This window comes from Bombus bifarius, unplaced genomic scaffold, assembly GCF_011952205.1.
Source record: "Bombus bifarius isolate JDL3187 unplaced genomic scaffold, Bbif_JDL3187 scf7180000007977, whole genome shotgun sequence".
NCBI lineage: Eukaryota > Metazoa > Arthropoda > Insecta > Hymenoptera > Apidae > Bombus > Bombus bifarius.
In genome coordinates, this window is record NW_022884362.1 from 833,902 (window position 1) to 859,937 (window position 26,036).

At 40.3% G+C, this 26,036-nt stretch overlaps 1 protein-coding gene across 2 annotated transcripts; it reads right to left on the reverse strand.

Moving 5' to 3' along the window:
* Window positions 1–7: 7 nt before the first annotated feature.
* LOC117204081 (large neutral amino acids transporter small subunit 2) lies at window positions 8–25,485 on the reverse strand. 2 transcript variants are annotated; one of them, XM_033441118.1, is made up of 9 exons: window positions 25,144–25,485; window positions 22,588–23,102; window positions 15,545–15,763; window positions 11,940–12,210; window positions 8,402–8,525; window positions 4,899–5,099; window positions 4,099–4,248; window positions 3,487–3,664; window positions 8–3,032 (listed from the first exon to the last, which is right to left on the reverse strand). In XM_033441118.1, exons 2-9 carry the CDS (start codon window positions 22,850–22,852, stop codon window positions 2,971–2,973), a joined length of 1,470 nt encoding a protein of 489 aa, XP_033297009.1. In that variant the 5' UTR covers window positions 22,853–23,102; window positions 25,144–25,485; the 3' UTR covers window positions 8–2,970. The 2 variants fall into 2 exon arrangements, with proteins under 2 accessions (XP_033297009.1, XP_033297008.1); XM_033441117.1 differs by lacking the exon at window positions 25,144–25,485 and having other exon boundaries at window positions 22,588–23,453.
* Window positions 25,486–26,036: the final 551 nt, after the last annotated feature.

Genomic DNA, 26,036 nt, shown 5'->3' on the forward strand with positions numbered 1-26,036 from the left:
GAAAGCATAGTGTTAAGTTTAGCTTTTATTATGCTAGCCAATTTCCAAACATATTTCATAGCACTGTATAATATAATTTTCAGTATTCTGAAATCAACAATGTTATTCTATATATGCATATGAGTGCGCGAGACATTCTGTGCTAATTGTAAATTGACTCAAATATAGTATACATTGTCCTGTTGTATTTACTTGATACTGTCTCTATCATCGATCGTAAAATGAAAACGAGCGAAAGATATTCAGTTGAAAGATTATATCCAGTTTGCTATTCGATCGAAAACATTAGTAACGATTAACGATTATCTATCTAGCATCACGGCTAGAAAATGATTAAATAAAAAGATTTGTTACTATAATAAATCGTTTATTACACCTATCATGATATTAGTTGCTTACGCTTTTGTCATTCTTTCACATTTTCATTCGGGTACGTTTTAATTTCGATCTCTCGACAAGCGCGATTAATACGAAATATTTCAAGTTTTCATAGTACACGAGCGAATTCATCGAATCGATTATTTCTAAAAGTCACTTCGATCCGATCGTCGATTATTTTAAAAGATAACGAAAACGTTTTTCGTTATTTTTTAAACAAATAACGTTACAATGATTCAGGATCGGTTAACACATTCGGAACGTTACTACTAATTAAACGAATAACGACCAATTTAACAGCAACGAACGTAATTAAATATATATAAAAGTATATAACAACACGTTTTGCGTACAAATGTAGTCGTATCGAAAAATTTGAATCGCAAAATTCTTTTCACACGCGCTACACATAAGGCACATGGTCGATCGCTATCCTTTTGAACACATTTACTATCACTGTATGACAATTAATTAATTGCTTACGACGTGTTTCAAAAGGCCTAGTGTCTTACATATTACAGCTTTCTGTTTCTTAAAAAATACGCATTATCTAAATCCTAAATTAAATTTATGCGTCGTAGTTAAAATCGGGAACGTCTCTAGAAAAAATGCTAAGAAGGCGTTATTATAACGATACAATATCGAATTTGTTGGTCTACGAGTAGCTGATCAACTAACAAGCGGTATAAAATATTATCTTGTTGTAAAATATCTTTGTTATATTATATAAAATAACCGGTATCGTTCGATATAACGAGTGTGCGAGATATCGTTCAATTTTCCTACCTTTTAAATGCATTATTTGACCAGACGTGTCACACGGTAGTAGCAGAAATACAATCGTGAATCACAAAGTATACTTTCTCAGCGCGTTAATTATAGAATAATAATCATTTCTCTTTTCGATATTCTATAAATAATTTAACGTAACTAAATAGAATCATGGTGCGATAGACGAAAGAGACATACACGTATCAATGGAAGAATTACTTACTATCATTGGTTTACGGACCAACGCTGGTGCATGGCGTTCACCTATCGAACAGCATATAGTCGATCGAATTGCCATAAATAATTTATAACGCTTCATTTTGTGTATGTACAATTAAATAGTTTAAATACGACACCCGGTTCTACTGCTTGTATTACAGTTATTATGCGTCTATTAATAAAATAATACCCGATACGTATTATTTTCATTATTACGAACAAATGGAAAATTCACATTTTCTTACGATTAGGTGAAATGCGTTTAAACGATATCTAAAACAATGCACGGCCGTGAATTAATCAAATAGGTTTTTGCGTGATGGCGAATATTTTATGCATTGTCGATTAATTTTAGCCAATGCACAATACGGAGCACGTGTATTATCGCGAGACAAATACTTCTTGCAGTCTTATGTGATTTTATACACACGCATTATCTACGGAACACGGTAAACAACCTTGTAGTTAAACGTACAAAGTGGTCAATAATCGTTGATTCGTATAAGAACAAAGAAGAATACGGGGAAAAATGAAAAGTAAAGAGTATTTGAATTTTTTAAGCGTGTAAGAGTATCGATCACCTTGGAAACTACAATTTTTCTCCTTTCTCTTAAACCTTTTTCTATTCATCAATTTGTAATTTATCGTTTGATCCCGAATCCCGAGTCGAATTCTCGTTAAATCGTGTCGTTTAACCATAAGAATGGTTAACCGTAAGAATGACAACGGAGGACAAAGTGCAAAGTGCAAACGTTTAATAGTGCAAACAATTCTGTTGTAAAATAGGTTTCATTTAGGCAAAGAGGTCGCATAACGAGACGAAAATCATCTCTTCGGAGACGATAAAAAGTTGTTAAAATTTGTCGTTAAGGCAATTAAGAAAACGAAATTAACGAATTAAATGCAAAGGGAAATTATCTGAAAAGAAAAGTTGACGTATTCCTTTACTTTTCTGCTTTTCCCTTTCCCACCTTTTCTTATTCGTCCGGGATAATTCTACTTAACACGTATTTACAAATTCTATAATAAATGAGCAATTGACTTTCTAAGATTCTCATCGTGTGTATACTTTTCGGTGCATCTATTTCTCACGTTATACCTATAGCTTTGAAGCAGTTTGAATAAATGAGAAATTTAGTAGATGAGATTGAAAGTGAAAGAGGAGACGATTCTCCTCTGGTTAAATGCAACTAATATCTAGCAATTATGCTATGCGATTGTTACGAATACGAATTATTAGAAAACGTTGTTGCGTGTAATCGATGAACCGCCCAATTGACATATAGGCAATGAAAATCATGGATATATCGTTCATAATATGTATATAAAAAATACGAATCAAGTGTGCGATCGATTCGTTCATTTATACATTCTACGAGAGACAACGTAGATTTGTAGATTTCGTTGGAATGTCGGGCATGCTTTCGTTCGAAGTCGGATCTGTTCAACTTGTAATAAAACAACCATGGTTGTCATTGCGATATTTATAAACGAAGAAATCGATGGATCGATGTGGCGCACATTCACATTATAGAAATTTCTATACGAAACTAATTATAAAGTAATCGTAAACATTAATTATAGTAGAACGGCACTTGGTGATCAATCGCTTTTCTCCTCTTGCACGCACATGAATAATTTAGCGCAGATCATGTTGAAATTGTCTGCAAAAGGTAAACAATTTTTGGTTATATAAATAACGTATGCTCTGTATTCATAAATTACAAGGAGAATTAATATTCGACTAAAACGAAACTATTTTCTATTTTATCTCGATAAAGCAGACATTTGCTCGTTCGCGTTGTAGATCGAATGCAAATATATAAAAATACAGGAACAACGATGTAAAAATATTGGAAATAGGAAAAGTAGAGCAACATGGAGTATCGTAGTAGATAGAAACGTTTGTTGAAATCAAATTTTTGTTTCGTTCGTCGTTCCCTTTGCTCTACACCTTATCTTAAATAACGTTATTCAAACGATAATATGGGTATCTGTAAAATCAATTATTCGACTTTTATTTTATTACTTGCGTTCTAAGTAAAGAGTAGGCAAGTCCGAGTATTATTAGATTTGGAAAATACTCTGTTAAGAAAACAATCGTTAGAGAGCACTTACGAGACGATCTGATAATCCATTTAGGTTTCTTTTCCCAATAAATGAAGATGCAATACATAGGAATGCCAGATAAGATGATTATCACTCCTACTCCCACTTCCCATGGAGACACGTAGCAGGGGAATGTGACCAGGAAAGCACATATTATGAAAAATATAATTGGTAATACGATGGACACCTAACGAAGAGAAAGAAACAACGTTATTTATTTATTTCATCTGTATTCCTTATCATTAGCGATTTCGTTTATTACGTCTCGGATGTTTTATAACCGAATCTGGTTTTAGTTTGAACCGATCTCTAATTTATTACAAATTTATTACGATTCTAATTTAGGCAATTGAATAATTCTAAGCAATTCTGCCTGATATGTGTATGTATATATATATATATATATATAGCATATCGCTGTACATATTGTGATTTTTTTATGGTAATTCGTAATGTTAAAGAAATACAAGGTATATCGTGCTTTATTGTCGTTATCATGCGTTAATTTTGTGGAATTTTGCATCTTGGAATTTCCTATAAACGGATAGAATACCGCGCTGTAACAATTACAGATAAAATACGGAGGAGGAAAGATTTGTAATCTTTAAATTCTTCGCATACCTTTATCGGTCGTTGGCGATCGGGACTTTTGTAACGAAGCCAGAGGAGGCCAGACACCGAGAGCGTAGTGAATAGTGCTTCAACGAAGCTAACATAATAGATTAGCACATAGACATCCTCTATGATCAGAAGTGCCAGGGTGATAATGCACTAGAAACGGAAATTATAGTTTAACGCTTGAGCCAATCCGAGTACAACAGCGAGAAAAAAACGAATCTTTTACATTTTATTATTTGCCAATTGTAATTAGGAGAATTAGAAGGAAAACAGGGAAAACGCGTGGTTCTATGTAAATTCGAAATACCGAAAGTAGCGCGTAGCAAATGACGTTAAAAATAATAAACGTTTAATAGTATTGCGATTATTTCGATACGTATAGTTTGACTTTGGATAGAATTATTCTATAGAATATTTGCGATTCGACCGTTTCCAGCGATAAATACGAAGAATCGGATCGACGATATACCGTTAACTAATATCAGCGTCAACGTTATTTTCACGTTCGTCCGTCGCTCGAAACGCCAAGAAAGGAACGAACAATTGCCACGTTATACGGATACGACAAATACCGATCGAGATAAACGTATTATCCGTCAACTGGTCCGTCAACCGGAGCCGCATGCGCGTATCAAAAACAGTCAAGTTTTCCATCTCGTAGGTTTTTAATCGACGAGACCCGCGTTGAACCGCGTCGTCGAACGAGAGAAAAATTGATCTTTCGCTGGAATCGTCGTCGAATCGTAGTTTTCGCCTCGAGTATCTTAAGCGCGGAATAAAAGTACGCAACAACAGGTACTTACGAGAAAAATGAGCGACGGCATTGGCGTTAAGTTTCGCACGTTGATGAGAGCAATGGCAGCAGGCAGATGTCCATTGCGAGCTCCTACGAAAAATAATCGCGACGATGCGAAAATTGCTCCGTTCAACGCCCCGAACGTTGAGCAAGCTACGAACACCGGCATTATCCAAGACATCACACCCAACAGCTTGTCGCTGAAAGTCTGCGCAGAACGACAAATTTATAAATGAACAAATTGTTTCTACTTATCGCGTACGTTTACGCGAATTTTTCTTTTTTTTTTTTTCTTTTCTTTTTCATCCGTGCGATCGAAAACGAGTAAAAAACGCTATAACGCGTATATAACGCTATTATTTTCGAGAGTAACTCGGAGATGCGTACGTTTGCGTGTCACGCGCGAGTCGAGTCCGCGACAAAGCGTAGGAGGCAAACGCGGCGAAACGATCGTAAACACCGTTCTTGTTTCTTCGCTGTCTATCCGTCTATCTATACGTCTATATATCTATATACAGATAGATAATACTTTGCAACAGAATGCTTTTGCACCTGCGAAATTTACCGCTACGCGTATTGTACATACGATAGAATGTCTCGAGGCGCGCGTGTTAATACGACATCTTTTGCCACTTTTAGGACCATAGTCCTTCCAGTGACAGAAAAAGGATCGTAGAAACGATCGTAGAGTGGAACTTTGTAAAATTTTGAAGCAACGTTGTAGCTTATTTTTCTACTTGCTAATTTACGCGGTCGATCGGTGTAGTTTCTGAGCAGTTTCGTCGACTCGTAGCTTTCGCGATACGTAAAAACCATTGGAAGTAAAGAATCCGCTTTATTTCGATTTTAGATTTCTACTTTGGTTTAAAAGGCCATCTTTCTTGTTATTTCCGACGTTTCTTTCGTTTTTTCCTAACGAAAAATCACCACCAGAAAATATTACGAATCGATCTCGAACGTATTCGCGTTCGCACGACGTTTTCCAACGTTACGCGTTTTATATTTCTAGCTACTTTTACGGCTCACTTTCGAGTTTAAGCACGTACGAGAAAAGATTACACGAATGTTCTGATTATTCGTGACAGTCGACATACAAGTTTTAGCATACTCTGTTATACATTTTTTTTTTTCGCTTTCGATATATCTTTTTTTCTCTGATACGATCGCTCGTAGTCGAAGATGCGGTTGGAAAGAAATTCAAACTACCGTGTTACGACCGTTCGCGGAGAGACGCGGTCGCGAGGAAAACGCGTCAGCGAGAGGCGTAAATTCTCGCTACGATTCGGTTAATCGACGCCGCGAAATAGTCGTTCCCCTGTTTCGGTTAAGATAAAACAGAGGTGGTTAAATGAATATGACACAGTATAGTAAGTGTTATATATCACAGTTTATTCTAACAACTTGTAACGAAGACAGTTATGCGGGTGCGTATGTACGAGATGAGTGAGCGACTGATCTACGGGTGTGTATACCCGGTCGAAGGATGTTGACTGTTCGACGGATGTAAAATCAGTAGTGTCTTGGGAGACGAAGGATGGGTGTGTCTAGCGCACGGGGCCATCGGATTTGTTGATGACGATTTTGGCTAAGAGAGCGAGGGAAATAGTCTTCGTTGTTAATTGGTTGAACGAAGGGTGTTAACCGCCCTCGAGAGAAAGTGGTTAGCGGGAGGAAAGTTGCATCATGCGTGAGAAAAACTAACTTTTCCTTGTCAAGCCGTAGTAGACAAAGGTCTTTAGAAATGCTTCGGAAACAGACGTTTGTTCGGTTTGAAGGACCTCGACTAGGAAATTCCAGAGATTTATGGAAGGCACTTGAGACTATCGAGGGTACGCAGTGAGTATCCGAAGACATCTGGTTGCCATCTTGGCCGCGGTGTGTGGCCTGGGCTAGATAGAGTGTTACGCGACGTAACAACCGAGAAATACGAAAGATCGAAGGATAGAAAAGTATATATTCGCATATCCTCGGTGTAGTTTGATAATTCATAGCGCGTATTAATCAATATCGTATTAACGCTGTTGTTACGTCGTGCGACGTTCTTCCTAGACCAGGCCACACACCGCTGACAGGATGGCAACCAGATGTCCGCACGCCTTCACTGCGTACCTTCGATAGTCTTAAGAGCCGATCATAAATCTTAGGAATTTCTAAGGTCCTTCAGACCGAACCAAACATCTGCACCGAGTCACTGTCCAAAAGTTATCGTTTATTACGGAAAGATAGGAGAAGTTCGTTTTTCTCGTGTACGATGTTTCACACTAACGACTTTCTCTCGGGGGCGGTTAACACCCTTCCTCCACCCTTCCACACCGATCCAGAAAATTAACCAATTACCAGAGAAGTCCTTCCTCCCTCGCTCTCTCAACAAGAACTTGGTCTTAACAAATCGGCTTTTCTCGCATCGTTAGACCCATCCATCGCGAGTGTCCTCCGCTGCATCAGCGTTGCAGAAAGTCAGTCTTTATACATTTTTTGAACCTTCGACATCTAAGCGTGCGTCGCGTACAACACCTTGTTACTCTAGCTATCGATCGAATTTAATTGTCGAATTTCTAGTCAAGAAGTTGTTGGAATAAACGTCAATTGTATCCGTTGATTCAGCGGTAAAGTCAATTCAATCACCCCTATTATCGCAACAGAAATCAGGGGATCGATCGTCTCGTGGCGTCGATTATCCAATCGTAACGGGAATTTACGACTGCCGTTGACGTGCTTTCTCGCGATCGCGTCTCCCCGCGAATGGTCGAAACAGTTGTATTAACGCGAGCGTCCGTTGACTCGACAGCCAAATAATCGCTCGCGAAGAAACAAGAACGCTGCGTAACGCCGTGGCGTGAAAATGTCCGCGAAAGATCGAATCGGATACGACGCAGCAAAATTAGATACGCGTTACTATCGATGGATGATGATTTTAGCCGTTATACTTTCATCTATTTTCTGGAAAGTAATACGCAAATTTATCGGGAACAAGAACTAAGCAGAGTTAAAAAGGAGAATTTCCGGATATATTGCGCGTAGGAGCGAGCATAAACGGCGATGCGAGAGAAGAGGACGTAGAAACGGAGGCGGATAGAAAAGCAAAGAGCTACGCGCTATTCCACGTAGTTACCAAAAAGAGAGTCGCAGGTTTTTTTTTTTTTATCGTGTCACACGGAAGTCGTAGGAAAGAAAAATTCGTGCAAAGACAGGACCAAACGTATCTCGAATTACGTCGAACGCGATAAAATTTGGCGCGTAACGTGACAACGTTTGGAGAACAAAATGTTTAATCGGTATTGGTAAGATAAGCGGATCTTTCTCGTTTCCATGATAATATATATATTTTGTTGTTGTTGTTGTTGTAAGATTGTCTGTAATTCTAACGTACTACGTCTCCTTTACAACGGTAGCAGAATAGGTGTGTCTTTACCGTCGATAATCGATAGGAAGAAAATTTTCCCAATGTCCAAGAAACGTTCGGTTCTGAAAAAATCAAATTAAACGAATTCAAAGTAAAGATAAACTTACGACAGCGACAGCATTCGATGCCAGAATTTCATCTTGCGTCAACACCACGAAATAAGCGATGTTCGCCAGGACATAAATCACAGTCACCAACGGCAATGATATGCAAATCGCTCTTGGAAGATTTCTGCAAAAATGATAATTATACATATATATATATCTCTTTTTTTACATCACGTTATCGAGATAACTTTCCCGATTCGCTTATCAACGTTCCCTCCACGTTTACTACGTATTCGTTTCGTGCTAGGAAAATTACGTACTTGAAAATTTCGGTCGAGAAACCGTTGGTAAATTTTCTATGAAATTGACATTTCGGCAAGTAACTTTTGTCATCGTCGTAAAAGATTTTTCTATCTAAAAAATCAAGCCCTACTGTTAATTTTGTAGAAAGAATTACGTTCTTGTCGTTAGAAATACAGTCATCGATGCAGTTTAAACGTCATTTTTAACGATATTTGAATATTTATTTGGATTTTAATACTCGCTTTCTGCCGTTCGTTATCAACGAAAACAGGCGTGTATTTTCTTCAAACTGTCGCTTCTATCGATGATAAACGCGACAACAAAGACTCGTATAAATATCGACGAACAAAGAGCGCGAAACACGAAAATCTCGTTCATGTTTTAAATATAAACTACGTAAATATCGCTGGCACACACGATGCGTCACTTTTACTCCGTAATTCTACAAATATCTTTGTTCGCGATGTTATCGAGAAGTTCGTTCCACTTTCGTACTCGTTGTTAGTTGCTCGGATCGAACAAACGCTGCTCGACGCTTACCGCTTCCGTTCGACAGGATGTATCGTTAAATTGCGAATAAATCGAGTAACGATGGTTTCGTTCCCTTCGATATAATCGTTGTAGTTACAGCCGATTTACCACGACTCGAGCAAATCGATTCTCCGAACATGTTTCTTCATCTTGGAATTTTTCATCGTACAGCTATAGGTTAGATCGAGAAGAGCGTTTAAAGCCGTCTAATAAAACGAATAAACAGACGTCTAACGCTGATAACCATATATATATATATATATATATATTATATATATATATAGATGATAGCGATGGGAAGTTTGCGCGCAACGTGGATATATCATGTACGCAGGATGTTCCCCTGCAGTACTTTAAGCGACTGTCAAAGGAAAACATTGGTGCAGAACGTGCACCAATTGACGATACGTCTCGAGGTGGTTGAAATCCGCGAGATCGCTTCGAAGACGCGAACGCGACGAGATACGGAGCTTCGATATCGAACGATGTCCGTTTATCGCTTTAACGCGTATACACGTTCGGATGGTACTCCTCCCGGCAAGTTGTTCGAGGATCGATCTGTCAGGGTGTAAATATCGTGCGTAACGGGTACGATCCCGCATCCTCGCGAACGATCCTCGCGTACGACGATCCGGATCTGGCTTGTACAACGGATCGGTGTCATCCGACGAGCGGACCGCAGTTCGGCGGAGTTTCCCAGTTTCGGAACGTGTCCGAGATTTGGCTTACTCGCGGAAATCGTTCGACTCGCGACCGACGAATCGGCAAATTTCTGCCAGCGAGACCACCAGGGGAACATCCTCTACGAAACGTAAAACGTTTCTCATGCCGATAGGAACGATCGTCCGCTGCGGAATAATCGCTGGACATACATAAAAGATACATACTCGTCGAATCGATAACCTCCTCCTTTTCGAAGTCGGTTAAAAAGACAAGAGCTGTCCTCTCTCCATGTGCCGCGCGCAGCTTCAACTTCGTATATCGTTTCGTTGTGCGCTAGAGGTGAGACGTGTCTTTCAGTGATAAGATTCGGTTAAACATATTTCTTATTAGAGACAGGTGATACGGATAAGGGAGAAGGAGAGCGATCGGATACGGAGAGTTGGCGAAAAGGCTTGGAGTTTCGCGACGACCGATAGATCGTTTACGGACCGAGCTTACGGAGAGAAAACTCTGGAAACGGACGACGCGCGATAATATATTTGCCATCTTAAAGACATCTTTGATCGTCCCTGATTCGAGACCTCGATCTTGCCAGCCTTTGCTCGTCGATTTGGCCTATCGTTTTTCGTCCGAACGATCATTCGTTAGCGTTCCTACGTAGATGGAAAGTTCAGCCGTTTGGGCGAAACGCTCGTACACGTTGGCAAGCGGAGCAAGCGGGACGGCGTTTACAAGCAAGCTTTTTTTATCGTTAGGCGCGTTTTTTTTTTATCGAAGCTGTAGGACTATTGCTGGCGTCGTTAGCCGCAGCTACAGCCATTTTTGCAACGAATCTAGCGTCGATTTCTATCTCGCCTCCTAGGAGATATTTCCTAAAATCTTCAACGGAAAGTCGAAGTTTCGGTGCATCTCGTAGAACCTCAAATATGCCTTTCGACCTGAAATTTCGCTCGTACTTCCGTCTAAGACGGAGGACGATTCGTGGATCGGCACGGCGAGTAGGTGGACATGGTCGGTTTCCAGTAAAGCCGGTTTTCTACGTATACTTTTCGCGGCTCGTTCTACGAGACGCGTGGCTTACTTTGGCCGCATCGGTCGAAAACAGTCACTCGCGCAAATATCTGCTAAATTTTACGATATTATCAGGCCGGCAATATCTTTTAACGATCGTTTCTTTCGATTAGTCGTAAATTTGCAATGTCAAGTTGCCAATGTCATGTCGCGTTCCCTCTATTTCAACGAATACGTACTTTAGAACGTACTTTCTTCCGTATCGAGTTTATTTAAGAGGATAAACAAATCGTTTCGTTCGCTCGATAAACAAAGATTCTAGTAGCTAAAATCGCTACTTCTTGAACCATTCGTACTCGTAATCTCGAGGACGAGCCGAATAAAGTATAATACGTGGCACGATCGAACCAACTTATCTTTAACCGGTGTTTCGTTAAATCGGTCGTGATCGTACGAAGAGTCTCGTTCGAACAAACTTTACCAATTACCGAATATTACCAATTTTGGCACAACCCGAAGTTACGAAGCGGAAGCTGCGCCAAAATGCCCGCGAAAGAAAAGGGAACGAATCTTGTTTCTTCGTTGGTTTATTAACTGCGAGACGTTGCGAGACTTCCGACGGAGAGAAAGCGAGAAAGGAACGTGTTACGCTCGTGATTCAGGCTCTTCGCACGATTACGAACGTGGCTTACGAGTCGGTTCGTTCGATCCCTCGATTGTTATTTCGAGCGAATAAGTTTTTCCTTCGTCTTTATGGGAAACCGAAGAACGGTTGTTCGGGGAAGATGAAACATCGATGATCGAACATTTCAGAAACCAAACCGAACGATTTTATCATTTTGTGCGTAAAAGGCGTTGGTCTTCGTCGTATAACGTATACAATTCCGCGTTTCGTGTACCCCGCGTATAAATTATATCAAGGTAATTGCAAATAGTAATCGTAAATTTTGACGTAAATATTTTTCTTCCGCTACTTTTCGACGTATGGAGTTCGATCGCAAAAAAAAAAAAAAAAAAATGGAGCGAGGCTCGCAAACTACTTTGTTAATTAACACGCATCAAAGTTCGGCTAGAAACAACGATACGTTACCTATAAGGATCCTTTAGCTCCTCGGTTACGTAATTCAGATAATTCCATCCGGAATAAGAGAACAGGCCTGAATAAACGGCTAGAGCAACGTAGCCAGGCTGGGTATTGGTTCCATCCATGGGATGGCGAAAATTTTCCGTGTGACCCATGCAGAGCCACCAAAATCCAGCAACCATGATGATCACCAGGGCGAAAATCTTCGTTCCGGTGAAGATATCCTGCACTCTGGTCGCCCATTTCACGTTGTAACAGTTGATGGCTGTTAACAAGCCTGCAACCATATCGATCGGATAATTTATCGTTTATTTGGAATTGAAGGGAAAAATACGATTTTTCTCATTTGTTTGTTTACGTTCATCGGCCATTCGTCTACGTACTACGATAGAAATTCGCAAGTACGTGCGCGAGACTGCAGCAACGATCACGAGGCGATGTTTCTAGTTTCGGATTACAGCGATAAAATATAAAGCTCGACGCGAAGCGTAATTACGTTGTTATTTGTTACGCAAACCCGTGGATTTGAAAGGCTAATTCGAAACCAGTCCGTATCGTAAATGGTAATCGTTTTTAATACGCAGCTGTGCACACGGGGCTGTAATACGAAGGATCAGCCTTCGTTAACACATTACATATGTATAAACAGAAGATAAGAGTCAGGTTGAGTTAGCTTCATAAATTCGGCGAACGATACCGACGCGTGTCGTATGCACGCTACGGATGCACGCGGAAATCGCTGTAGCGGTACCACCGATAGTTACTCGCAAATATCTCGGCAACTAAGGTCGAGCTGTGGTAACGCGCAAAAGTAAAAGTCGCTCGAAATCTAAGCTACCGTCAGCTTTCTAAATAACAACATATATATTTCTTGAACGTTTATCGTTCGAAACATACGCGTTAATATCGTTAGAAATCGTTCATCCACGTTTCTAAAAGTTACGATCGTTCTAAAAACCCGTTGGCCAACTTTTCGTCGAATCGACGAGCGATTTTCTTCTTCCTCTTTTCCTCTCGCCGATTACCTTCTCCTAGCAATTTCTAGAAAATTTATTATACGTACTCGAAACGAGACGAAACAAAAGTGCGACATTTTCGAAAACTCGGTATTAAGAATTTTTGACGACACGCGGTAGATCTCGCGGCATACGCGTTAGCGAATAAAGGTCGCCGACGAGTATGTATAAGTAATTAATACCCGCAACATTAATATTCGTGGAAACGAAATCACATACACACAGGCGAACGTTTGCACGAAGCGCGTTAGAACTGCTACTCGAAAGTACGCGAATATTTCAAGTTATCTCATTGCGCGCTTCTGCTTCGAGATAAACTTTTATCGTCCTTGTAATAGCGATTTCTATACGAATTTGCTGCTAACGGACAGCGAATAAGCGAAAATTTATCTGCGAACGATGAAAAGATATTCCGTCGGATAAAAGTTTGATGTATATCGTTAGACCGCGGATGTTTGCGCAAACGTGTATCTTTCCGACGTGCATAGAATGCGAACGGACAAACGAAACTTTGATAGATTAGATTTATTAAGCGATCAGAGACAGAGACAGAGAGATTACGAAAATGCGTTTTTTATTTCGCAGATTTCGCATAATGCATGTGTTTGTTGCATATCTATGTTTAAGAACATGTGCAAAAACGTATTGCGTATCGTTTACGCTTATATATCGTGTCGTATATTTATCCTAATCGTTTAAAACGCTAATAACGATAATATATAATCAATGTCAAGTACAGGCTACATCGAGTTGTTCCGAATTAGAGCGGCAATCGATTAAATTAATCTTAATTTCCGTTCATCTGACAATTACCATACACGTAGGAATAATCGCCAAACTTTTGTTAAGTATCTATTACCAAATAATTCTATCGTGGATAATACTTCGTACGTATCGTAAATCGATATCAAACATACAGATATTTTACGTATTTTATGTGCATGAATATTCGTAATCTGCAACCGCCTCGTTATTTATCGAACTCGAAGAGAGCGTCGCTACCTTTTCCTAAGCTATTATTTCGGCACTCGATTTCTACCATCTTTCGCCTCTATTTACCTTAAATATGGATCGTCGATCGCATTATACCAAAGCGAAAACACCGTGAAAAGCGAGTCGACGCTGAAAATCGTTGACCTTATAAACGTTAAACGTTACAAAGAACGTTACATCGATGTTCTTGGTATCTTGACGCGTGATATTTGTGATTACAAGTAACGTTGTTACTCGCAACATGCCTAAAAACTAGAGAACGTCGTCGTCGTCGACTATTAGTTTCGTCTAGGATCCGGTCGTTTCTTTTCGCGCTACGTTACGTCTCGATCTCGGAGAGCGAGAAACCTTGGGTTACGATACACCGTATGCACAGGATACAAATGTAACGCGTACATTTACCATCACGATCGTATATCGCGCATCGTGTTCGAGCTGCCGTTGGAACAAGTATAATTATAGGCGAGATAGGCGAGAACTCGGAGCGATTTGTTCGTCGCCGTGGAACTTTAAATTTGACGTCGCAACAAGGAGATCGCTGTTCTCTATACGATAAAGAGGAACGAGCCTCGCGTTTTCGCCCGACGATTTCGCGACCTTGCGCGCCACTTTCTTCTCCGCAGATATTCGTATTCTTTTTCGTTCTCTTAAATAACTACGGGTAGTTACGATTCGAATTTTTCTTCTTCTTTGGTTTAAAGTCGCGTTCGACCGTCAAAGTCGACCGTCAGAGAATTGAAAAACGATCTTTTAACACGCTGTCGAAAGTACGATGCCGAACAACTTTCTTCTTATACGCGATACGTGGCCGATGGCACAATGAACGATACAGTTGGCGGAGACGTCGGCGCAGATGCGAAATTTCTAAACGTTATCGTTCGATAACGACCTTCTTCTCGAAAGATGGACGAACGAACGCCGTTTGGTTTTTGTAAAAATTCGCCAAATTCGTTGGACGGTGGCAACTTGGCCCAAGCGTACGCGCGCGTCGGTGTTACGTACGGTAGCGAAACGACCCGTGCCAAACCTATCTTATCTAAACTTATCTCTGATTTATAGCGTATATAAAGGAGAGTTGCGCCAACTTGGCTATTCCGCGCGATCCTTCGGACGATAGAGGCCCGTGCGCGTACCTGTACACGCGACGCTGTAAGAAATCTGAGAATCCGTTATTAGCCGAGTTTCTTCGATTCGGCTGTCGCGAGGCGACGGACAACGTTCGCCTAAAATAACGACAAATCGTCGAACGACGAACGTACGTAGTTGCGAACGAGATTATCGTAGAAGCTGTTTATTCGCATCCGTGTAATACGACGCAAAGATAAAGAGATCGATCGGGGTTGACGGACAAGAAAACAGGTCGCCGAGCAACGAACGCGCGGCGGTTACGCTTCTGTCATCACACGGACGCGTACGCATGAGCGGCGATCGATGTACCGGTATCGGCAGTTTTTTTGCCAATATTAGGACCGAAATTACGACCGGCCTACGGCTACACGCGTAGAAACAATTCATTTGGAATCGCGCGGCCGATAACGTTCGAGAGTTTAGCGAACTCGCGATCCGAAGAGGTCTATGTCGTAATTTCAAGGGTGTTCTTACATGTGATAACGGCAGCGAGTAGTCGCACGGCCGCGTACGGAGGAACGCAACCGTGCCAAACTGGTTGCAAGATGTATTGTGCGAACGTTAGGGCTGTGATCGCGTTTCCAGTTGGGACCAGCACGAACAATGCCACGTAGAGGTAGAGGAACGCCGGTAGGGGTCCAAAAGCGTCGTTGATGTAAGCGTAGTCGCCTCCGGACTTCGGGATCATGGTACCTGTATTGACAAAAAAATTCAAGTATTTTTATTTCGACCGAGCAACGTTGTCGATACGAGGCTGGTAAGAAAGAAGGCGATCGTCCATCGTTTTTATCGAGATCGTTCGCCGTGACATTCGTAAAAAAATAGCGAATTGCGCGCTAGCGTCGTTTGCCAGCTCCGCCTTACCTTAACGCGCAACACCGCCATTCCTACCTCCTCGTTCAACCACCGACTTTCTTCCCAAAGATCGGTACGCTCGATATCTCGAAAGCTAATCGACATCGATCCTACCCTACGAAAGGTCAACGAATTCGCCTTCGGAAGCGCCATCGAACGACATTATCAAACACCGGTTGCAAGCCGCAGAGATCTCGTGCGCTTATACCGTATTGTATTTATCTATGCACGCTACGACTCTGATAACTTTGATAACGAGCGTGCACGACGTCGCGGCTGGCAAGCGACTAGAATACGCGTAACGCGTAAAAATACGATATATCGAGTACTTCGAATGGAATACGGGTTGCAATTTTGGTAAATAACGTTGACCTCGACGCACGACCTCGGACATAAGCTTCGCGTTCCAACGAAAGATTTCGGTGTTTACCGGCGAGGTTCGAGTACTATGGAGTTCGATCGTACTGTAATTGAGACGAATCGCGTCAAATCGAGACTAACAAGGTGCAAAGCGTTCGAGCGATCGCAAACAGTGGCGGAGAGCGGTTAGAGAGATCGTAAGCGTTCGATAGCGGATAATCGCGTTTAACGCGTCGAAACTCGTGGGCGATCGAACGAGTCGCAAGTACCCATCGCGTTATTCGCGAGATACGTAGAGACGTTCGCCGCTCCTTACGTTCCAAGATTTAAACGCGATAGAGAACGATTTAAACGTCGGTGAGACGTTTAGATCCGAAACTTTGAAACTACGTCCTATTAATACCGGTTTAACTATCCACGTGTCGCTTGCAACAACGTAAAACTAAATCTCTCTTTGCACGACTAGATGTACGGTAATTGGATCGAGTTTTTTATCGATGCCGATTTTGTTTAAACGTTCCAAACACTCTCAACGAGCGCAATATCCAACGTCATCGAAATAAATCTCTGTTCAAATAAATAATCGGTCAAATAAAATTTCTCTTATTTTAGTCGATATAGATAGGAGGAGTTGAAAATACGCAAACTTTCGTCCGTGGTACGCGGAATTTCTACTCGAAAATTCTCACGCGTAAATCTAAGTAGCACGTTCCATCGCGTAATTTTTATTTTGATTTTGGCGTCCTTGATCTTCGTCTCGCTGGATCGAAAAGACGGACCATCGAGGCGACCGATCCTTTCGATCGAACGTATCGAATCCGACCAATTATAGGTGGATGAATATCGTTTTCGAAGAAAGCTGTAAACGTTGAAAATTTGATGGAAAATTCGGCCGTTTCGTCTGCAACGACGCGATAACACGCTGTATCTACGATAGGAAGAAGAGTTTCGAAGAGACTCGATGAAATCGGCTGAATCGCTCGCATCGGTAATTCGATTAAGTATCGTTGACCCTTTTCTCGGAGTCACGGATCGGGTTACGTTGGTCGCGTGCCACGACCACATTTTAATTACATCGTTTAAGAACAAGAAACGAATCACGCGTTCTCCAACGCGAAGAAAACTCTGCCCCTCTCTCGCGTTATACTTTGGATATTATTCTATGTATCTTTACACACCGTATCCATTCCGCGCAATTTTATCTAAAAGATGGATTTTACGATTCGGTAGGTTGTCGGATTTTACATCCATCGTGTGTCTATCTTTTCGTTTGATTTTGCGATAAAAAATGTGTGTCGCTGTATCGATATAGTACACGCGGTACCATAACGGTAACGCGAACGATTATCGATAGAAAAGTCTGGCGTATTTTTGGATAATTTTATCAAAATCGATCCGCTTTTTATAGATGCGGTCGCATCCGCGCGCAGATAAATAAAATGTTGGTTAATCCTTCGTATTCGAGTACGACGTTCGTCCGATCGAACGTTAACGTATTGCCAGAACCATTCGTTGCCAAGGAAACGTCGTACATTTTCGACGCGAGATCGCCACAATATTCAAACGTTTTCGCAGTATCTACGAACGTAACGTGACCACCGTGCCAGATTATTTTCGCTATGTTCGTTTCGGTTATACGCGTATTTGCACGTATTCTGCTATAGCGAATACTCCTTTTGCGAACGTTTGTACGCGTCTCGTGGACGCGGGCTGCGAACAGAGTGGCCCAATTTACGGCAGGGCACAGAGGCTCCGAACGAAGGCAAACGACGAATCGTCTTCTCGACTCGGCAAGACGAAATTATCACTAGCGATAAGACCAAGTTCGATACGTACTGGTAAATCCGAATCCAACTCCAAGGCTCGTCTCGCCGAGTTTCAATACTACTCGTTAAACGGAGGAGCTTGTTACAAATTTACCAAGAAGGTCGTTCGAATTTTAATCTTTCGTCGATAAAGTTACTTTTCGTATCGTAAATGTTACTTTTGATCGTTGCTTCCCCTTTGATTCGTATACGCGTACGTATGTATACGTATGTACGATTAGTAGCGGTGTAGTTCGTTTCCGTGACATTTTGTATCATTCGAACAACGTAGAAATATCGTGGTCCAAGAATTTTCATCGCTTCAACGATAGGACGTTGTCCTTTTGTTATTTAAATACTCGTTTCCTTTTGTTATTTAATAATCGTTTCAGCGGTGCCGAAATACCGTCATTTCAAAATTCGTTTCGTCTTATCTACTTTGTAAAAAAACGTTACTCTTAGTTACGCGTCAACGCTGGAAGCATCGACGAAAAATTAAAAAGTAAAATGTAAAATGTAAAACGATCGATGCTACACGGAATTGTAAAGTATTTACCGACGAATCTCTAGCTTCTTGGAAATTCGTCTAGATTTGAAAAAAATAATTCGTACGATCTGTTAACCTTTGCTTGCGAGTCGTCGAGAGCATCGTTTTCCGACCATCGTGCAACACGTGTAGTCGAGCGTCGTTACCAGTTTCCAAGCGTCCTATCAATTGCGGTCGTTCTAATTGTGCTTTTAGTTCGTCGTTCTAGAGTCTGCACTGCGAAGCGTCTCAACGCTGAAAGTGTATTAGATGAATAGAAACGTCTATTTCCAAGTTAAGAAAACGGAAAAGAAAGGAAAGTAGGACTCGCTGCCTTATCGCGGGCCTGGTAAATCGTAAATTTAAATTACTTGCTAAAACACGCGAGGGAGATCGTGTTTTGCCATTTAAAAATTACTGTATTCGGATATCGCCGTATACGAGTTGTCGAAAAGTCGCATCGACCGACTTGGTAAATTGGAACGTTTACGTTGAAAGTTACCTCGACGGTTGACGGTCGCGTCCGATAACACAGAGATACGTACAAAGAGCGAGAGCGGGAGAGCGCGCGAGCATAGTCGTACGTCTTCTGCTTCTATCCTTGTCTAATCAGGCGTATACATCGCCGCTGTTCGTTGATCGGTGTTTCGTACGCTCGCGTATTTACCGTAGGATCGTATGCGCGTTATTAGACAAAGACCCAAGAGGTATCTATGCGGCGCTCGCTTTCTATCCCTACGTCGCTTTTTCCACTCGCTCGCGCACTCTGTCTTCGCGTTTCTATGCTCGATAGCTGCACCTCCACGTCGTCCTTGTCACGTTCTTGGCACGCGAGTGCTTTATCGACGTCTACCGACTTTTGTCGCCCGACTACGTGCATTCTACACCGCGGACAATCAGTTTACTTTTCAAGATGTCGCAAAAGGAAAACGCCGATACGGTGAAAGCTAATCGGAGCTTAATTCGTGGTCTACGCTCGTACAAAAATAGCTTTCCGAATCGCGTTTGTCCGCCTCGTTCGGCGTGTACAAGACCGATAAAAGCGAGTTTCTTCAAAACGGATTTTTTCAAACGAAACCTTTCCGCTTACTCGCATCTGCCTGTCGACGTTTACGAAACATCGCGAATCCTCGAAAGGCTTTTCTCTGGTAATCGTTTTGCCCGAAGGAACCGTTGGAACGTTTACCGTCGAGTACCTCTACGGGTATTTCTTTCAACGAGGGCCATATTATTACTCCACAGCTTTGTTAGACCCGTTGACCGCGACTACGTTCGGCGACTGATCGTCGCCTCGCGCCCAAGCTCGTTGTCGCAAATCTCAAATAAATACAATTGGGTAGAGAATGACGGCAAATTGTTTGCAGCTGTAGACTTTAATTACAATTTTATGGATTTTCCCAAAGTTCCAGAGGGGAGACTCCGGTGTCCTTTCATCTCCGACGTATGTGTGTGCGTGTGTTATAACTGCAGGCACATGGACGAGTTCCAACGAGCTGATCACACAGTCGTTTCGATTCGAAGGAAACGCCAATTTCGATTTTCAAACCGTAAAACTGTTTTATAACGATGAGACGCTCGAATCATCGAATCTGTTGAAAAATTTACGGAAGATGGCGAGACCGAACAAGACTAGAGAGGGAAGGATTCGCGGAGGATTCGAGGAGAACGAGGATGTAGAAGGCGATAGAACAGCTGGCTGAGGGCTGCAGACGCCGGAGTGCGAGGACGAGCATGGAGGTGTTTCTGGACGACGCAGGAACTGGCCTAGAGCAAATGAAAAGAATTTCGAGGAACAAGGAAGAAAGAAGGGTAGGCGCAGAGGCGAAGGGCCGACGAGAGGAGGAAGGAGGACACCGGCAGAGGTTCGGGGGACAGGAGGAGGGAACGGCACCAAAGAGAGGGGTAATAACAGCAGAATAAAGTAGGTTTAGCCGTAATTGGAAGGAAAAACAGCTACCACAATCTTATCTGGAGTAAACAAGAATTATGTACGTACGAAATATTAATCTAATGCATATTCGTTATAAAAATATTGTTCTTTTTGTTTGACATTACCATGCGTTTATTCGAGCAACGCAAGAACATTCGCATCTTCTTCCGTAAAATAAGAATACAATTGATTTAGAAAATAAAACGATTATTTCGGTTTTTCATCTTTACAATGTCGGATAGTTTCTTTACGTTTAAAGATGAATTCGAAAGACGAAGCGTTACATGAAAAACATATCCGATTTTCTTTACATTTCTTCTTAGCTATACCGTGGCTTATCCCACCTTCCCCTACGTACTTTCGTACGACTTCCAGAATTTGATACCGAGAACGAAACGTGTAGAGAAAACGCGTGGAAAATAAAACATTATTTTTCTACTTCGCTTTTTCCATGTGATACCGAGAACAATTACGTTAAAAGCTTTCGACTTTGATTTTTCTCATCGCCGTTACATCGAACCCTATGACTTTCAAAACGTTACGATTATTATGCTACTTACGCGTAGACAATTGCGTCTGATACCTTTATAAATAAACGATGAAAACAAAAAGAAACTAAAACTATGCGAATAATGCGGTCTTCGCTAACTTGTGTTACAACGTCGTCGTGCAACTATTTCGCAAATGTACTGCGTGTATAATTCAAGTATATACGCGTGATAATCAGGGGAGAGCCGTGCAATACCGATCAAAGTTAGTTCTGGCTCCTTTCTTCCACAAAGATTAGCTCCTTTATTCGAATAAACGAATGACAGATTTCTACAGCCGATATTTTCTTTCTCACGTAAGCAAATGAATGTTTTCTATTAACTACATTATATCTAGCCTATTAAGCGTAATTAGTCCCAATGGTAACGATCATGATTAACAATAAATCAACGACGAAAGTAAAAAATTGATCGTAAACGAATAAAAATTTCGATTCTTAAATCGATTTATTTTTAAATTATGCTTATAAAGTAAAGAACAAATTGATAAGCAAAAAGAGTCTCATCGCGTCTGGACCGTTAGTTGCTGAGATAACGCTCAGTTTGTATGCGCAGGATCAATTCTTTGTGCGGTAAATGACGCTACTCTCCGGTCGAGACAGCGCGCCCCAACCGCGCTCGGGCCACTAGCTCGCCGGCATACTTCGACTTTATTAATCTATTATTGGCTCGTTTCTTGTTCAATTTATACAGAAAACGACACAAACAAACACATTTAAAATCGTAGCAATCGAATTATGGCTAATAACGAAAATAATTTAGAGTTCTATTTGCTGTATATCGAGCCACCAATCAAGTACCCTTTTCGTAATCGATCGGCTTATATGAAAAATATAAATAACATAAGAACGAAAATAATTTGATCGCTTCGTGCTTAAATTTTTAAATCGATTTGAAACCTTAAAAATAGACCGCAAGTGTCTTAGAGCAAGTGTTACTTTCTAAGCCAATTGACTGGGGCAAAAGGTGATGCAAGAGTCGAAAGGTCTGTCCGTAGACGTGTATACTGTCGCGAATAATAAAATCGAAACGTGTAGTAATTAATAAAAAAATGATACGCCATTTCTTTCGTACAATATTCTGAAACAATAGCTACATCTCTATTATATGTTATTTTTCCGTCAAATTGCATATAAATACAATGCATTTTACATTTAATATTTATGTCACATTCTATGTTACGCTGATGTATATAATGTATAAAATACTAATAATACTATATTACCACGATATATACGTGGTCTATTTTAATATTTTAAATTCCTCTTCTAAAAAAGCATATGCATATGTACCTTCGTTAAAAAAGATAAGAAACGAAAATTAACCATACGTGTACCTTTTTTCACCATGCCACCGCTGATTAGCCGTGATTTACGAATAACCCTACATAGATCATACAGACGCAACGTGGACGATCGCGTCAGAATTTTAAATTAAATGTAGCAAATATTTCTCGTCGGTAACATCTGGACTGATACATATTTAGTACTCACCGAGTTCCGCGTAACATAGTGCACCGATCAGAGACAAAACACCGGAAAAGATCCAAACTATCAAAGCCTGTCCAACGCTGCCGCTATTTTCCAGCACACCCTTCGGCGATACGAAGATTCCGGCGCCAACGATAATGCCGACGATAATCGCCACACCGTCCAGCAAACCGAGTTCTTTTTTCAATTTCACCGCATCGTTTTCATGGTTGATGACTTTCGTGATCGCCAAAACTTGCTTCTCCATCGGCGCGATTTTGTCCGGCATCGTGTGCACCGCTTTCAAAATTACTGTTCGCGAGATACTCGTCCGTCGATAGCCGAAAAATTACTGAACGGTACGAGCATACCGAGAGACGGCACACGCCTGATGCACGTGTGAAAACGACAAAGAAGAGCGAAGAAATATACGTGCACAGAGCAAAGACACCGGCTCTCTCTCGCCGCGTGGCGTCGTTCACTCAACGGACACACGTGCGCGACTGCAGTCCTTTCTACGGTAGCAACGCTGTCGCCGCCTGCCGGCGATCGTCATTTCCACGATTAATACGCGAGTAACGCGAGTAACGATGGGACCGATGCAAACAAGATGCAATACGCGTTTCTCATATTCTAACAATTCGATTCGAACAAGTGTATGGAAAATCCATGCAAAGTCGCAGACGACAGTTATCGTAACACTTACGATTCAAGCTAAGAAAGTTGTAGCATAACGATCGATATGTTAGTTTGAATGATTTTCATCGTGAATAAACATTATAAATGATTACGATCTGTTTGGTTACCAATGGTAACCATTCAACCATTATCCATGACGGATATGTATTCTTTTCCAGTTACCTACGATCATTACCGACCACGGAACAGTTTACTGGTTACGTACAGGATAAAATTAATTTTTTTAATATCGAATTACCCTTTAATTAGTTATCGTACTCTACAACTAAAAGAGGGAAGAAACGGTGTAAACTTTTCCAGCTATTAGAAATCGAAAGGTCGAAAGACAATTTTCGAGAGTCATGGACGATGGTTACTAGTAACCAGAGAATGTCAGTATCGCGGATAATGGTTGTTCGTAATTTTTTATATGCCGATTTTACCCGGTATGATTGTGCCCCAAGATGTATGAACATAACCTTTTGCTTACGGTCAAGAAAGTTAAAAAAACCGAGAAGCTAAAAAGTTAAGCTCTTTTGTCCAAAAATTCCGCAGTTTCGATGATGAAATACTCACGTTGCGATCGTGTTCAGCATTTAGCACGGCTTACAGTTAGGTTATTTAGAAAAGCATAAATAAAGTAAATTATCGTTTTGCCAAGTAACAAAGATTTGTATTAGAATACTGAATACATTACCAAAAGCCATTACACAAATCGAAGTTACGAAAAGAATTTGGTAATGTTAGAAAGATAGTTTATTATAGCGTTGTGAAGCATTTCAGTTTCTTTAAATTTGATAAAATTGCGGGGCCTAAATGGAACAAAAGATAGTAACGAAGAAACTATTGAATAACTTCTGAAGTTTATTTTTACAATTAAAATACCTATTCAGTAGTGTAAATTGACTAGAATCCAATAATGTAAATCGATTAAGAAGAAATTACAAATAAAATATGTGTGGCGTTATCGCGACTTTGGTCCTTAGTGGATTAATAGAGCTATTAAATCGATATTGACATTTTCGTATAAGTATCGAAGACGTATCGATTCTTCTTGATGGCTGCGTCTTTGATACAATTCGATACAAGATCGAAACTTGTAAAATGGCCCACCCAGCGATAAATAGATTGCATATATCTATGCAATTATAGGAGATTTTAAAGTGTAAAAATGTCCAGAAGAATATGCATGTAACTAGAATAATCGTGTGAAATTTGAATTTGAAAAATATCGATGAGGTATCAGTCCCAACGTTATTCGTAAGTTTTATTTTCACATACCGTTCTTTTTCATTAAAATCACGATCAGCTGACGTTTATTTTACAGAAGCGCGGGAGCATTCGCTCAACGTACATATATATATATATATAGATAGATATATAGATATGTATGTGTATATGTATGTATGTATGTATGCAGCGTTCTCCCCCCCCCCGTATATTTCTCACTCTCTCTCTCTCTCTCTCTCTTTGTCTCTCTTTTAACCACACTTGTTATACACGAATAGCGATACTCCAATCTTTTGTTTTCGAAATCTGCTCTATAATCTTGTTATAATTTTTAGCTATTACTATTGGAGTTATAAAGTTGAATAGTTGAATAATATAAATATTACTATCTATAGATTTTACTACTGGTATTATAATTTTTAGCTGTATTATTATTAATATTACAAATGTCACTATTTGTAGATATATTACTATTTGCGTTATAATTTTGCTGTAATTTATAGTGGACTTTTCGTAGGCATTATCATTAAATTGGGTAGTTTATGCGATAGAAAATAATTTAGAAATTGAGAATTGATTAGCGTTATAAGTAAGCTGCGAAAAATATAACTATGAAATTGAAACTTGCATAAAAAGTTGTTTATCTATTAAATATCATAAAGGATACAGTACTTTGGATATTTTATACATTTCTGCATATTATGTGCATTCAAATCAAATCGCATCTAATCCAATTGTATCCAATCTATCAAGTACGCAATCTGTACTAACACGTAAAAATATCACCGTTACATTCACATATTGTCATTATATGTCACACTTATATATCGCATTTTATCGACCGACGTTCCACAAAGTTGGCACTTCGTTTTGGTTACATTTGAAACCGCGACAAAGCACATGAATTTCATTTGACACAACCGCACGGTGCGTTAATGCCACCCATACTGTATGCTAATGTAGATATCGTGTCGAAACCCTCGGACGAGACATTGCATTAGCGTCGGCTCTACGTCGAAAGTTAGATGTAAATATACAAATACACGTTATTTCAACGTAAATAAACCTTCGGACGAATATAAATGACGTACATAATAATTATTCCGAGATATCGTTATCAGAGAAAAAAGAAGTTGGATACATAATTCATATTGGTAATATCGTGGAAATTTACAATAATTTGTGTACACATACACACGCACGCACACACTCACACGCGCCATACACACACACATATACTTTTTTAAATATCTTTAAAATTACATATTCTTTTTTACGGGTTATAAATATCTTATTTAGATCGGATCGATTTTATTAGAATTTGAGATCGAATGATTAGTTCGGTTTGTCTGATGTTTGTAATGGTACACTTTATTGGGAACAAATTTTGTAGGCTACACCAGTGCCCACGTCCGTTGCGGCGCGGCGGTACTGTGTACTTCCTCTCATTTTTCTCTGCCTTAACGAAATATGAAATTCATATTTCGAATCGTTATTATTTGCTTTTGCTCTGGAATTAAACGGTCAATTTTTTCCAGAAACTTGATTCTTAATTAAAAATTTTG

What these genes read in the sequence shown, in the direction of transcription:
- LOC117204081 (XM_033441118.1), bottom strand. Translation starts at nt 22,852, where the DNA reads ATGCCGGACAAAATCGCGCCGATGGAGAAGCAAGTTTTGGCGATCACG. An exon ending in ACTATGTTACGCGGAACTCG is followed by an intron (nt 15,764 to 22,587) that starts GTGAGTACTAAA and finishes TTGTCAATACAG; the next exon opens with GTACCATGATCCCGAAGTCC. An exon ending in TGCCGTCGCTCATTTTTCTC is followed by an intron (nt 4,249 to 4,898) that starts GTAAGTACCTGT and finishes TTCCGTTTCTAG; the next exon opens with TGCATTATCACCCTGGCACT.